Source organism: Vitis vinifera, chromosome 16 (genome assembly GCF_030704535.1).
Source record: "Vitis vinifera cultivar Pinot Noir 40024 chromosome 16, ASM3070453v1".
Lineage (NCBI taxonomy): Eukaryota > Viridiplantae > Streptophyta > Magnoliopsida > Vitales > Vitaceae > Vitis > Vitis vinifera.
The window spans coordinates 7,082,727-7,098,961 of NC_081820.1; the positions used below are offsets into that span (position 1 = coordinate 7,082,727).

Below are 16,235 nucleotides of genomic sequence, written 5' to 3' on the forward strand. Positions count from 1 at the left end.
TTTGGGTTTCTAATGTACATCATGTTCTGACAAAAAGTAAAAGTCGATGTCATCGTTTCTAACTTCCACTATGTCAAATTTTATATCTTTATATTTTCTTACAGACATATTGTATCCTATCTTTTGCATATAGGACTTTTCTTATAGGGCCTTTGTTTAAGCTTCTTCGCAAGATCTTCATGGATGAGTGGGTCCAAGATGATGTTCACCTGTATGAGAAGTGGATTCAAGCTTCACCTGGCACTTCTGAAACTATATCAAGCACAGTATGTTACATTCAGCAGACATTATTATTGATACTGGAAGATATTAGTGCCTCCATCTTAACTGATATGTCTGTAAAGGTACGTCTTCTTTTTTTTGTGTTGGTGAAAATTCAAAGTAGAGATGCACACACAAACAGAGATGTATTTTCTTATTTATTTCTTAACTATGAGTGAGACGTCTTAATGCAGGATGACATACATGATAAATTTGACTTGATGCTATTGGTTGAATGTGCTCGTTCAACGAAAGATGGAATCACCCGCAACCATATTTTCTCATTATTATCTACCATTGCAAGGGTACTACCAGACGAAATTTTGGACCATATACTAGATATTCTTACTGTTATTGGGGAGTCAGCAGTGACCCAGGTTTGTTATGATTTATTGGTCTTACATTAATTGTATGATGGACTGAATTTTCGTTCTTTGTGTAAAAATGTAATGTTCTCCATCAAGCCAATATTTTTAGTGAATCGAATCTAACATTGGTTTAGGTGAAAGTTTAGTCAAGCCTGGTGTCTGATGAGTTTTAAACATTTAGGCTGAAATTTATGGCTTTGTTATAAAACAAATGACCAATTAGTTTTTCTGCCTGTCCATTTGTAGTTTGACAACCATTCACAACGTGTTTTTGAGGACCTTATATCTGCAGTAGTTCCATGCTGGCTATCTAAGAAAGGCAACACAAACAAATTGCTTGAGGTAATTTATGAACAAGTGCCTCTTCTTCACTATTACAGTTGCTTATGTAACAGTGTTCTGATTAGACTGAGTTTGTCCTGTCAGATTTTCATAAATGTACTGCCTGAGGTTGCTTCCCATAGAAGATTGTCAATTATTGTGCATCTGCTAAGGTATTATTTTCAAAGGGTTAATTTCATTTACCTTCCTTGAGGTTTTGGCTAACTATACTTGACTCCCTTTGGTTTGAAATTTTATCAAATACCTTCCTTATTTTGAGTGAGAGGGGAGGTGAGTGAAAATAATAAATGAAAAGTATAAGAGAGGTATTTGATGAAATTTCAAACCAGTGGGGGGCTAGTTGTATTTAGTGGAAAACTCAGGAGAGATGAATGAAATTAGTCTTATTTTCAAATTTTATTTGTGTTACTGGTTTGTATCTTTTGCTAAAGTTGATGTATTTCCCTTGCAGGACTCTGGGGGAGCGAAGTAGCTTGGGTTCATTGCTTGTTCTCCTTTTCCATTCATTGGTTTCCAGGAAAATATCATCTTCCCTTGATGATGGTTCAGCCACCTTGAGTTGTTTTAACTCTATCACACAAGAATGGGAGTATATACTTGCAGTGCAAATATGTGAACAGTATTCATGCATGATATGGTTTCCTTCTTTGGTTATGCTGCTTCAGCGAATAGAAATGGTCAATCAGTGCCAAGAACTGTTTATGGAATTGCTATCTGCAATGGAATTCATATTGCACAAATTGCAAGATCCTGAGATTGCATTCAAGCTTGAATCTGGGGAAGATTCAGATAACATCCAGGTGCGTATCAATTAATTTTTAACTAAGTTCTTGTAGTTAATCTTCTAATGGTTTGGACCAATCTTCAAGAACCCTCAAATTGAATTGTAGGGTTCAGTTGTCCACTGCCTCATGTGAATTCATTTTGTTTATTTGTGTTGTGAAGGGCTACTTAATTAACCCGTAGATGTGTTGCCCAAGAGCTATGTCAGTGTCATTTTCATAGCAAGCTCCACTAACAGATTTGATGTTGTTGAGTTGGATGTATTGTATATTCTACTCTCAATAAGGTGATAAACATGAACCATAATTAATTGAAAACCTGAAATATTTTTGTTAACGTAATTGATACATCCAGGGAATCATAAATGTTTGATCACTGGGTTCATTGCCTGAACTCAGAACCTGTATAGGTACATCCTTCAGTTGCATATATTATGCAACTTAGAATTTCTGTAAAAAAAAGTTTAAAATCCTCCTGAAATGCGATCAATTTATGGGATTTGATGTATATTCTTGAAAGTTCAGGGCCAAAAGGTTATGTTTAGAAGACATTCTTGCTATGTTTCCTATAATAGAACTCTGCAACTTCTTTCATTAGCTTCTCTCTGCTGTTTGAAAAGATGTAGGAGATGGTGGTGAGGGGAGGGTTGTGCTGTTTTGGTGTCAAGTCAAAGTCTTTTGAGATCTGTATTGAGGAGGCCAATGGCTGTTTGAAAGGGAAATTAGTGGAGAGAAGAAGAGGAGGTTTCTCCAGCTGAATCAGATTTGGAGAGATAAGCTTGTCTCAGTTGCTTGAAAGAGTGAAGCGGTGCAGCAGGGAGGAAAAAGGCTTCGTAGGCCCTTTGGAGTGGGGGGAAGTGGGGAGAAGATTCAAGTTGCAGTTTTGTAGCAATGGAACTGGTAGTTTATTCAGTGTTCGGTGCTTTCATCAGAGGCAAAGAGGTTTGTTTTGGTTTTCCAGAAGGAGGGGGAGTCTGGGGAGGTGGAGCACTTTGACTGTTAAGCTCCATAGTCTTGGGGTGGTCATTTCATCCCAAAGGGACAGGGGAGGGTCTAGCGGGAAGTTACAAGTGCTGGAGAAGAACAAGGCAGAGGTTTCATTGACTGAATCTTATGCAGACAAAATTTGGAGAGTTTTAGGTGAGGTGGGGGAGGCTATTTGGATCCAGTTAGAGGAAAGGGAAGTTCTCTCTAGGATGGAGGCTTTAAATTCTAGTTTGGTGGGAAAATTGGGGGATTTCAGTGACCCAGTTCCTGACCTGGATGGTTTAAATACTTGGGTTGTTCAGAACTGGCAGTTGCATGGAGTGTTGATTTCCTTGTTAGGGGGTTCTCTTATTTTGTTTGATTTTCAGGTTTCCTTGGATGCTGGTGCAGTGTTGAATAGAGGGTTGAGATGATTTGAAAATAAACGTTTGCTTCTAAACAGGTGGGTCCCTGAGGTGGGGTGTTTTCATAGCGGGTTTCATGCTAATGAAGTGTGGGTTAGATTGCTTGGTCTCCCTTTGCATCTGTGGAGCAAGGATTTATTCAAATTGGTAGGGGACAGTTGTGGAGGATTTGTTGCAGTAGATGAAGTTACTGCTAAAAATCTCAATAGCCAAGGGGCCGGAATTCTGGTAAGATCTAATGGAAGGAAAGCGCCAGGCTCGCTACAAGTGGTTGTAGGTTCTGTTTGCTTCGCTGTGCAGTTGTGGTGGGAAGTTCCACCATGTGTATCTCAGGTAGCACCCAAAGGAAACGTACAGGAGGTTAGGGTTGAGGGTGATGGCAGTGCTCGAGCCATGAAATGAAGGGGACATTCATCAGGGAAAAGTCAAATAGAAGAGCATGAGGTGGTTGTCCGTGAGTGGAGGAAAAAGGTTGATGTGAGAAAGGAGGCAGTGGCTTCTGTTGGCATGCTTTGGGGAAAATCAGAAGTTAACAGATGTTTGGTGGCTGATGGGATCTCTCTTGACAACTCTATAGCAAAAGGAGTGGGCTAGGTGGATGGTGGTGAAGCCCATAGTAGGGAGGACAAGTCTTTAAAAAGACTTGTCAGGGTAACCTAGTTGGTTAGAGTGAACACTGAGAAATGTGGTTCCAACAAGTGGTACATGGTTTTGGATTTGAATCTTGCCACTGATGATCTTGAATTTACCCGGTGCTGGTATTTGCGGAGTGGTCAACACCTCAAGGTTTGGGTCCTCATGGAGGGTCCCAAGGGTTTAGCCATGAAAGGTTCCTCCGTTATTAAAAAAAGAAAAAAAAATCTTTAAAAGGGAAATGAGCCTTTAGTGGCTCTAAAGAGGACCTTGGGCCTTTCTTTTCAGCCCAGCCCACTAACATTTATAAAAGCCCTTGTGTTGGGCTCAAGGGAGATTTAGCTAAGGTCTCACAAGAGCCTTTAAGGGCTCAGCCAGTTTCTCTTACCCTTGTGGAAAGATGTAAGGGGTCTTCAGAGCCTTGGAGCTGCTGTGCTAGTGGAGAACACATGCTGGGAGATGACGAGAGTAGTTGTTGGCAAGTAGCAGAATGTCAAGTTCCTGCCTTGCTGCAGGATGGGGTCCTTTCCGGCAACCTCTCACCTTGCGTTCACCAACGAGAACCTTTTGGCGGAAGTGTCTAGAAAGGGGGCCTTTGGTAAGTTTTCCTCTCTAGTTGGTTTGTTGGGAAGAGGGTCTTCTTCCTTGGTTTCCCCCTTGTCCAAAGATGAAGGTTTTTCTAAGGGGAGAACCAAAAGTTTGGCTCCTTGGAAGGAGCAGGAGGTGGGTTTTCCAACAGAGGGCAACGGTGATGTTAACAAGCCTTTGTGTGTGATTTCTGATGAGGACTTGATAATGGAATCTCCAAAGAATCAGCCTGAGGATGCTGAGTGGGCAAACCAAGAAGTGTGTAGTGAGGAGGGGAATTCAGGTCATGGGAGTCCTACAAGGGGCTTGTGGGTAGTAGAGCACCTTTCCGATTCTTCTTTTCGGAAATTTCTCATTTTTAGTAAGTTTCTAGGTTTGCCAATGGATGGAAATGAGAAGGAAATTGCTTCCTTGTTGAGAAAGATGGAAAACAGAAAGGGTCGAAGGGTTTCAGTCGTGAAGAGGAGGCCATCCTCCACACCCCATTTTGTTAGGGAGCTGCGAAATTTGGAATGCTCAGTCAATTACTGCAACTCAAGTAAAAAAGAGAGGAGCTGGAGTAGTGGGTGGGAGATGTTGTGTAAGTGATCGTGTTCTAGGATTGTAATTCCAGAGGGTTTGGCAGTTTTCACCCAAGGGTTAGCTATGTCTGGGGCTTTTTGTTTAGTTAGGCTGGTATTTACCTATAAAAAAAATGTTTCCTATAATAAAAATAATTTATGTTTAGAATTTGATGATCCAAATTGGAATCAATTTGAAGACTAAATTAGTTGCAAAGTCACACAAATCAATTTCATTTTCCAAGTTACTGTCAATATCTCAAATCTGATCTTTTAAATGACGATTCTATTTTCAAAATTGAAATCTGTATGCTTATCTTTAAGACTTTAATACACAATTAGCTGACCTTGAAGAGGAATGGATTTGTTGAATGTTAGTAATGATAAACTTCCTCAGAGTAATTTTGTTTTCAAAGTTTGGTTTAAGTATCTGATTTATCAATTGGTCTATCTACCTCTGAGATAGAACTGCACTTGAATAAAATATTTAATAATTTATAGAACCCATATTTAATCCTTTTTACCACCATAGATTTCAATCTGAATGAATTCTTTTGGAGTCCAATGTCTTTATAAATAGAAATTAATCCCTGCATGGAGCTTGCATGCATGAATAGGCACTGGCTTCTCCTGTGATGCTTTTATGGGTACTTCTTAATCTCTTTTATGTTTAGCCAAAACATTTGATTTTTTTTTTTTTTTTTTTTACTCAGAAAATCCTTATTTTTGTTGTTGCTACTTCAAATAAAGTTGATCTCCACTAAATACTTGGGTTTTAAGGTTGTTCATTGAGTGGTGTTCATGTAAGACATTGGCGGATGATAGGAGTTGAACTTGCAGCAGAGGTCATCATATGGAGACATTGATCATCTTATATTACTTCCAATGAAAATGATGAGAATAAATGTGTAAACTTGTCAGTAGTATGCCTCATGGCTAAGTGGACGCTTTCCTCATCATGCACAGCAATTTGGTTCTGATATTTTTTTTAAGGGGAGAAAAAATAGGATCCAAGTGAAATATATTTAATTAAACTACAAATCTATTTTCCAGTACTTGTTAGATCTCATTCATCATGCTTCGTACTGTCTCCATTTGTAGTTCATAATTCTTTGCCAAATTGATGTTTGCCTTACAGAGAACACTTGGAGCACTTATGGAGCAGGTTGTTTCCTGCTTACAGCTGGTTGACTCAAGAAAAAATAGAAAAATTGTGCCGATTGGCATCAAGCAACAATTAAAGGAGCATATACGTGTTGTCTTAGGGAACATTACTAAGGTCATGATTCCCTCAGCATACTTCAAAGCCATCATTAAATTGATGGGCCATGCAGATACGGATGTGAGGAAGAAGGTAAATGTAGTTTTTATCCATATGTTAATTTTGGTAATACTGGAATTTAAGCGGGCTGCTGTTTTCATAGGACTATTAAGACAACAATAATTTGATGTCCAGTATCTTTGAGTTTGTATACTACAGAGTAGAAATTAATGTTACAAGGTGTCTAACCATCTTTCTTCTGTTCTTTTGGACTGTCTTAAAGGTATGGCAGATAGTCTACAAAATGACACTAACTAATTCAGTGACCTATATTGTTAAATAGATATTGGCAGCCAATGGCTGGCCCTGGTGACATGCTTAAAATGTTGTGGTGCTCCTTTGAAACACTGCTAGTATAATGATTCCTTTCACATTATTCATATAATAGATTGTTGGAGTTATCATCTCTGAACATATTAATTTATACTTTCTGCATGAGCAGGCTCTGGGGCTTCTCTGTGAAACAGTGAATGACAATGGTACAATTAAACAAAGGCATGGGAGAAAAGAATTGAATTCAAACTCAAGAAGTTCTTGGCACCATCTTGATGAGAGTGCTTTGGAGTCCTTTGAGAAGATGTGTTTGGAATTTATTCATTTAGTTGATGATTCTGTTGATGATTCAGACACCTCTTTGAAGCTGGCAGCCATTTCAGCACTGGAAGTGTTGGCCAACAGGTTTCCTTCTAATCATTCTACCTTCAGCATGTGCCTTGCATCTATTGTAAGAAACATCAGTTCAGACAACTTGGCTGTCGCTTCTGTCTGCCTTCGGACTACTGGTGCTTTGATTAATGTACTTGGACCAAGGGCCCTTCCTGAACTTCCTCATGTCATGGAGAATGTGCTGAGGAGGTCTCATGATGTCTCCTCTTTAGATGGGAAAACCAAATTTGGTGATAATAGTTCTTCTGTTGTATCAAATTCTAAGCAATCTCTTCTGCTGTCTATTCTTATCACGTTGGAGGCTGTAGTAGACAAGCTTGGTGGTTTTTTGAACCCATATCTTGGAGATATTATAAAATTTATGGTGTTGCATCCTCAATATGCATCAGGATCCGATTCAAAGCTGAAGATCAAAGCCGATGCAGTGCGAAGGCTTGTTACTGAGAAAATTCCTGTAAGTTTTGTTGTGAAAATGCTTGATGTTAAGACTTTGGTGTTGTTCAGGTATTATCACCTTTTTCTTTCCATCAACTGTGATTTTTGCTGTCCAGGTTCGACTTGCCCTTCCACCTTTGCTGAAGATATACTCTGAAGCTGTTAACAATGGAGATTCAAGTTTGTCTATTTCTTTTGAAATGCTTGCAAACTTGGTTGGCAGGATGGATAGGTCATCTGTTAGTAATTACCATGTAAAGGTTTTCGACCTGTGCTTATTAGCTCTTGATCTTCGTCGTCAACACCCTGTATCCATTAAGAACATTGACACTATTGAAAAGAATGTTATCAATGCAATGATTGTTCTTACAATGAAACTTACTGAAACCATGTTCAAGCCTCTTTTTATTAAGAGTATTGAATGGGCAGAGTCAAACATGGAAGACAGTGACACGGGAAGCACAAATAGGGCTATTTCTTTCTATGGCTTGGTGAATAAACTTTCTGAGAACCACCGGTAAGTGGGTATATCTTTTCTATGCCACTGGAGCATTAAATTAGTGCATTAAAAAATTAACTATGTGTACTCTGTTTAGTTCCCATGCTATTACTGTCTGAATCTAGTTTAGTGCCTTATTGCTAGCAGATCCCTGACTTCTCATATATCTTTTCTATGCCGCTGAAGCATTGAGTCAGTGCTTTAAAAAATAACTACGTGTAATCTGTTTAGTTCTCATGCTCTTATCGTCTGCACCTAGTTTAGTGCCTTGCTGCTAGCAGATGCCTGAATTCTCAACTGCCTTATGTATGGATCTCATCTATACAGCTCAGTTTTAATGCCCATGGACCTGGATTATTGTCAGTCAGGTTCTACACTTTTGGCACTTGAAAATGAATAGAGATCATTGAATAGTCTTTTACACAGTTTTACACACACTTGGTGACATTTGAACAATTATTAAAGATGAAAGTGTTGTGTTTGTGAAGTTATAATGTGCGTTTTCTTTTCTCACAAATCAGTTCTCTCTTCTATTCCCGTCCCTTTTCCTCATTTTTAAAATATATATATATATATATATATATATATATATATATATATTGACGCCTATTGGTGGTCTATGTTAACTGTGGTTTTAAAGGTTTCTCAGTTTATCCTACATTTCTTTAAAAAAATGTTGATCTCATTTTGAAGGATTGGACTAAGAATCATAAGATTCTGTAATCTAAGAAACATAACCAAGAGTAATAGACAGATATATCTTAAATATTAATAGATGATAAGCTCAAGAATGTAAAAATTAACAGAATGTATCCTCCATGTGGCAACCCAAAATATGACAAGACTGTTTGTTCTGGGTTTAGATTAATTCTTTTGTTATCTCCTGTATGTGGTTGTTTTTGGTGCCGATCAGTGGGCACATATGCCTCCCCTACATGGTAGAATGAGTACAGTTTGAGTGTTGATGACTCTAACAATAAATATATGTTGTTGATGGTAATTTATCCATTTATCTTGACTATTTAGTTACATAATTGTTTTGATTTAATTCTCAATTTGTTTAATGCATATATATCTATCAGTTCTTTAGTTTTCGGTTATTTAATTGATTTCCTTAAAGTGCAGATCTTTGTTTGTTCCATACTTCAAGTACTTGCTCGAGGGTTGTATACAACATCTTACTGATAGTGAAGATGTCAAAAATGTTAATTTGATGCGAAAGAAAAAGAAGGCCAAGCTTCAGGAAGCAAGCTTTGATAGAAAAGAAGGAAGCAGTGCATTGTTACTTGAAAAATGGCATCTCAGGGCATTGGTGATATCATCCTTACATAAATGTTTTCTTTATGATACAGGGAGCATGAAGTTTCTTGACTCATCGAATTTTCAGGCTAGTCAAATCTCGTTTTTTACCCCTTTTATTTTTCGCATTGACTGTTTTGCAAGCACATTGTAGCAATTCATCTGTTTTCCATATTGGAAGCTCAGTGAAGAGGAACATTTAAGTTAGCCTGAGAATTATATAGGGTATTCTAAGTGGGCATTATAGTTGTAGCAACGGCCTTGAGATGGTTATATATATAACCGGTTCCTCAACAGAAAATATTTAACTGACCGTTTATGTAGTGGAACCACTGTGACTTCAAGATTTGAGTTATTTTCTTTGTGCAACTCCTGTAAACATTCCCTCGATCTACCTATTGATTGCTTTGACTTTCTAAAGATCAAAAATATGATTTTGGTTTTGATTGTGTAGCTGTAAAGCACTTTAACGTTTTTTTTTCACTTAAACTTTTGCTCACCATGTAAATTATGAGTTATAGTTTCATCTATTTTCCATGTGTTGGATCCACTCGTGTTGATATCCACCGTAAAACTTGCACAAGTGGCTGCTAGTATCATGAAGATTGATCTTTGGTTTTTTTCACCATTGATTTCTTGATTAGTATTCTCTTTCAGTTGATGTAAGTTTATTTTTGTACAGGTTCTTTTGAAGCCCATTGTTTCACAGCTCACAGCGGAACCCCCAGCTTCCTTACAGGAGCATCCAGAGACGCCGCCTGTGCAAGAAGTTGATGATTTATTGGTTGCTTGCATTGGTCAGATGGCTGTCACAGCTGGCACTGACCTCCTATGGAAACCACTTAACCATGAGGTGAGCACATAATCTCTTTACATTTTTCTTTGCTGCATTCTGCTAGTTTTAATTTTTGGCACTTTGAATGATATTCTGTTCCGCTATGGCAACACTTATGGTTCTTGAATTTAATACGGTAAAAATGTGATGCTGAAATGTCCTGATATATGAATTTACCTGTCTGATAATTAGGGATATAACTTGACCATTCCCTTGATCTTTACAGTGAAGAGAGAGAGAGAAAAGGGAGAATCCCTAATTATTGTTATTGAAAAACCGTAAAGAATACACATTGGACTTGGGTATATATATATATATGCTAGTGGGACCCACAATACAGTAAGGAAAGAAAAGGAAAAGGAAAAGTAAATAACCTAAATAACTATACATTATCTAACACTCTCCCTCAAGCTGGAGCATATATGTTATATGCACCAAGCTTGTTACAAATGTATTTAATTCTAGGACCTCTGAGAGATTTAGTAAAAATATCTGCTAGTTGATAATTTGAATTGACAAAACTAGTCGCCACACATCCTGATGCGATCTTCTCTCTAATGACGTGACAGTCAACTTCAATGTGTTTGGTCCTTTCATGGAAGACTGGATTGGATGCAATATGCAAAGCGGCTTGGTTGTCACAGATGAGCTTCATCTGTTCATCATTTCCAAATCTCAACTCCTGAAAAAGATGTTTCAGCCATATGAGTTCACATGTTGCCAGAGCCATAGCTCGATACTCGACTTCAGGACTAGATCTGGTCACTACATCTTGTTTCTTACTCTTCCAAGATATTAGGTTACCTCCAATAAAAACACAATACCCGGAAGTGGAACGTCTATCTGTGGGTGAGCTAGCCCAATCTGCATCTGTGTAACCAACAACTTGGGTATGACCTCTGTTCTCGTACAACACACCTTGGCCTGGTGTGCTTTTGATATATCGAAGAATGCGGATTACAACATCCCAATGGCTATCACATGGTGACTGTAGGAATTGACTAACAACACTTACCTGAAAAGAAATGTCTGGACGAGTAATGGTGAGGTAGTTCAGTTTACCTACAAGTCGCAGATATCTCCCAGGATCTCCTAAAGGCTCCCCCTGTCCTGGTATAAGTTTGACATTTGGATCCATAGGAGTGTCTACCGGTTTACAGTCTAACATACCGGTTTCTTCCAAGATGTCTAAAGCATACTTCCTTTGGGAAAGAACCACATCGGAACTGGATTGAGCTATCTCTATCCCTAAGAAATACTTGAGTTTCCCCAAGTCTTTAGTCTGAAAGTGGGTGAAAAGGTGTTGCTTTAGGTTCTGAATACCATTCTGATCACTGCCTGTAATGACGATGTCGTCCACATAAACTACCAGATAAATACACTGCCCCGAAGAGTTATGATGATAGAAAACGGAATGGTCTGCTGTATTGTGGAACATGCCAAACTCCTAAACAACAGAACTAAAATGGCTAAACCATGCTCGAGGAGATTGTTTCAAGCCATATAGAGAACGGCGTAACCTGCACACTAAACCAGACTCCCCCTGAGCAACAAAACCAGGTGGTTGCTCCATATAAACTTCCTCAGCAAGATCCCCATGAAGGAAAGCATTTTTAATATCTAACTGATAAAGAGGTCAAGAATGCATAGCAGCCATGGGGAGCAATAGACGAACAGAAGCTATCTTGGCAACAGGAGAGAAAGTGTCACCATGATCAGAACCATAAACCTGAGTATAACCTTTAGCAACTAAGCGGGCCTTAAGGCGATCAACCTGACCATCAGGGCCAACCTTAACTGTGTAGACCCAACGACAACCAACTGTAGATTTACCAGAGGGTAAAACAACAAGATCCCAAGTGCCATTGGAGTGTAAAGCAGCCATTTCATCTACCATTGCCTGTTGCCAGCCTGGATGGGAAAGAGCCTTAGGGGCGCTTTTGGGAAGAGAAACAGAAGATATAGCAGAAACAAATGCAGAATAGGGTGAAGATAATCGATGGTAACTCAAAAAATTGTAAATGGGATGAGGATTACGAGTAGATCGATTACCTTTCCGAAGAGCAATGGGTAAGTCAGCAGAAGGAGGCAGAGCCGGGGCAGGAAAAGTCGAAGGGACAGGAGGTGAGTCAGCAGGTACCGCGGCCAAAGAAGGAGGAACAGCGACACGATGACGGCGATGATAAACCTGAAGTAGGCGAGAAGGCACTGCATCAGGTGGGGAGATAATGGGAAGGGGTAAGACTTCAGAAACAGGAAGAGACTCAGAGGTGGAGAAAAAGGGTGAGTCCTTAAAGAAAGTGACATCAGTGGAGAGAAAGTAGCGATGAGTCTCAGAGGAATAACAACGATAACCCTTTTGAAGTCTGGAATATCCCAAGAAGATGCATTTTGTGGCTCTGGTAGAAAGTTTGTCCTGTCCAGGAGTGAGAATATGAACAAAGCAAGTACAACCAAAAACACGAGGAGGAGGAAATAAAGTGGTTGGTTAGGGAAAAGAAGGGAATGAGGAATCTGATTGTGTAATACAGATAATGGCATACGATTAATCAAATAACATGCTGTAAGAACAACGTTCCCCCAAAAACGAAAAGGAACATGACTATGGAGAAGGAGAGTACGAGCTGTCTCAACAAGATGTCGATTCTTACGTTCAGCTACCCCATTTTGTTGAGGAGTATGAGCACAAGAAGACTGATGAATGATCCCATGTTGGGACATAAATGAAGTAAATGGTGTAGAAAAATATTCCCTGGCATTGTCACTGCGCAACACACGAATAGAAATATTGAACTGGGTTTGGATTTCAGTATAAAATTTCTGAAAAATAAAGAATAACTCAGCTCGATTTTTCATTAAAAATAACCAAGTACATCGAGAATAGTCATCAATGAAAGTGACAAAATACTGAAGTCCTAAAGTAGATGCAGTACGACAAGGACCCCAAATATCAGTGTGGACAAGTTCAAAAGGAGACTTTGCACGATTATTCAAACGCTTTGGGAATGAGACACGAGTATGTTTCCCAAGCTGACAGGACTCACACGTAAGGGACGACAAAGATGAAAAACTAGGGACCATTTTCTGGAACTTGGATAGACTAGGGTGGCCCAGACGACTGTGGATGAGGAGGGGAGCATCAGTGGAAATGCAAACTGCAGGTGAAGGCGAGGTGAGGTGATAGAGGCCTTGAGACTCACGTCCTATGCCAATCGTCTTCCCCGTACTCCGGTCCTGCAAGGTCACAAATTTATTAGAGAAAGTGATAGAACATTTAAGAGTGCGAGTTATTTTGCTGATGGAAATAAGATTAAAAGGACACTCAGGGGCATAAAGGACAGAATGGAGAGGTAGGGAAGGGAGAGGATGAGCAAAACCAAAACCTTTAGCCATAGTTTGGGAACCATTAGCTAAAGTAACAGTAGGTAAGGCAGAGGTAGTAGTAATAGAAGATAAAAGATCCTTATTACCAGATATGTGATCAGAAGCGCCAGAATCTAGAATCCAAGGTCCAAGAGAAGATGTGTGGGTAAGACAAGCAGAAGCATTACCAGTCTGGGCAACAGAAGCAACAGAAGTTGACTTGGTGGCCTGATAGCGGAGATAGTCGTCATACTCACTATCAGTGAGGAAAATACCCTGAGATGTGGAGGAAGTGGGAGGCTGAGGCGACTGAGGATCAGATGACTGGGCCACGTGGGCAGTGCGGGGAGGCCGCCCATGTAACTGATAACACCGATCACGAGTGTGGCCAAGCTTATTGCAATAGGTGCAATGAGGACGTTGGCCTCTACCTCGGTTACCACTGCGTCCTCCTCGAGAGTTAGTTTGTGAAACTAACACAGAAGAATCTGAAGTGTTATCAGATGGCAAAGTCTGAGTGGATGAGATACGGAGGAGGCGAGCAAACACATCATCCAAGGACGGAACGGAGGAACTTCTATCATGTGTTGTGCAACTCTCCTCTCACACACATTATGGTTATTTTATCTTGTGCCCTGTTGCTTTTTCACTTGGTCACTTGCTCTATGAAAAATAAATCCACTGCGGAATGTGTTTTTTTTTTATTATGTATTCTACTATGCTCACTCTCACAAAAGCAGACACATGCGCATGCATGCATGCAAAGAGAGACGTTATGGTTTTTGTGTAATATGTTGTACTAGTACCCTCTGTGTGGGTGTGTGTATACACATGTCACTCAACATACACATGCACCAAGATGCAAATAGAGCATGGACACACAAGTGTACAATTGATATGGACACATCTAGCTTGCTTATTATTTGATTGAGTCTACTTTTTTTTAGGTTTTATATTTATTTCCATTTTGCTGAAACTTGATCCAAGAATGTAACGAAATTTTGAAAATTTTGTCAACTAGTAAGAGGTGGGTGGGGTTGAGTTATATAGAACTTGGAATGATATTTTTTATGCAATTGTCAAAATTTTATTTTGAAGAGACAGTAAAAGACCTTTTATTGGGGAGAGTTCAAAGCATGTGCTCAAGTTCTAGGTGAGAACCACAAAGTGATGCTTTTGATTGGAAATGTTTTAATAAAACAAGGCTAAAAGTCTGGTACCTAATTTTTGTAAAACTAGGGATAGAAATGTGGATGTGGTGAAAATTGATGACTGATATATCCTGGAAGAGAGGTTAAGGAGGATACCCTAGAATTTCAGCAAGATGGATGAAGTGGAAATGTTTGTGTTGTATGATCATCGGATGCCAATAAATACCAATAAAAATGGAAAATCGTATTATAAGACTAGTTGTGGTTTATGGTACATAATATTGTGCAGTTAATGAACATGTTTAAATTTGAGTACAGCTGAAATGAAGATTGGGAGGGTTAAGTACTGACCCATGCAAAGTTATAAACGGGTGCATTTGTAGAAAGAGAGAGATGACACCAAGTTGGGATGAGTGGAAGTAGTAGTATATGATGGTTTTTCCATGGGTGATGAAGACCTGAAAATGCATGGGTATGGAGGAAATATAAGGTGCCAGGGGAAAAAAAGAATGCTATAGAGGACATGGGTGGGGGGTCGAAGCAACATAGAACTTTTGAGAATCCAGCCCAGGATATAACTGTAACCAGGCAGTAGGTTATTTTTATTTTATGTTCATGGGGTGGATCAGTGGTAAGCTTCCATTGGGGTATTAGGTGGTTGTACTGCCTAACTAATGTGTTAAGAAGGTTGAATTATTTCGTCACAATTCTAACCTGTCACTTGTTTTCTTCATGAATCTTGTTTCTATCTATTGTTTATGATTGGCTGAAGAGTCCATTTTGAGATTACTAATCAATCTCCTATTTTTTCATTGTTCTTTTTTTTTTTCTTCCAAATTTGTATTGCAGGTGTTGATGCAAACTCGCAGTGAAAAATTGAGGTCACGAATTTTGGGCCTAAGAATTGTGAAGTTCTTTGTGGAGAAGCTGAAAGAAGAATATCTGGTATTGTTGGCGGAAACCATACCCTTCCTTGGTGAACTACTGGAGGACGTGGAGCCACCGGTTAAATCTCTAGCGCAAGAAATTCTCAAGGAAATGGAGTCGATGAGCGGGGAGAGCCTTGGGCAGTACTTGTAATGTACAAATTGAGCAGAAATTCTCAAGTTTTGTAGAGGTAGGGGAAGGATGTGTCAATGGTGTACACCAAATGATGCAGCTACACCCATTTTTGTATTGTATGTTGTGGGGTGGGGGCAGGGTCCTTAAGATTTGATGCTTATTTCCACATGTTCTACTCCAGCTCCCTGTGAACTCAACTAATATTATTTGATGAGAAAATAGTGAGGCAAATTGTTGAGGTTTGAAGAACTGATATTGTAAAGGGTTGAGGGTTTTTTTGGCCATCTATAATAGACTTGTGTATTTCGACAGTGCTTGAATTTGACTACTCTCTTTCAACCGACCGACCAAGTGACCAACCAACAGGTCATTTTGTACTTGGTAGTACAAGTAGCAACTGAGATGGTATTGTGGAGTTGATTGTTATAATTTGAATTTAATCCACAAATATCCAATTAAATCGAAATAGAAACGATATTCGTGTTGTGACGAACATAGGAGCAGCAATCTCTCTATCAAAGCCGGTTCAAGCCAAACCGGCCGGTCTAACCACCAACCCATGTGAACTGAACCGTTCTACGGTTTCCATAATTGTGAGTTGGTAATTTAATTTAATTTTTCTATTGTCGTAATTGGTATCGAAAACATTGATAAAAAATCTAAAGTAGGTTTGACAACT

General features: G+C 39.2%; 1 protein-coding gene across 1 annotated transcript in view; it reads left to right on the plus strand.

Moving 5' to 3' along the window:
* Positions 1-15,876, plus strand: part of LOC100256070 (uncharacterized protein At3g06530) — an 81,020-nt gene extending 65,144 nt beyond the window's left edge. The window contains exons 29-39 of the mRNA XM_010663957.3: positions 134-344; positions 456-638; positions 876-971; positions 1,056-1,123; positions 1,423-1,771; positions 6,064-6,279; positions 6,689-7,366; positions 7,464-7,864; positions 8,972-9,233; positions 9,828-9,998; positions 15,344-15,876. Of these exons, the coding sequence (XP_010662259.1) occupies positions 134-344; positions 456-638; positions 876-971; positions 1,056-1,123; positions 1,423-1,771; positions 6,064-6,279; positions 6,689-7,366; positions 7,464-7,864; positions 8,972-9,233; positions 9,828-9,998; positions 15,344-15,574 (2,866 nt within the window). The 3' untranslated portion in view covers positions 15,575-15,876. The remainder of the gene's footprint in view (positions 1-133; positions 345-455; positions 639-875; positions 972-1,055; positions 1,124-1,422; positions 1,772-6,063; positions 6,280-6,688; positions 7,367-7,463; positions 7,865-8,971; positions 9,234-9,827; positions 9,999-15,343) is intronic.
* The last annotated feature ends 359 nt before the right edge of the window (positions 15,877-16,235 follow it).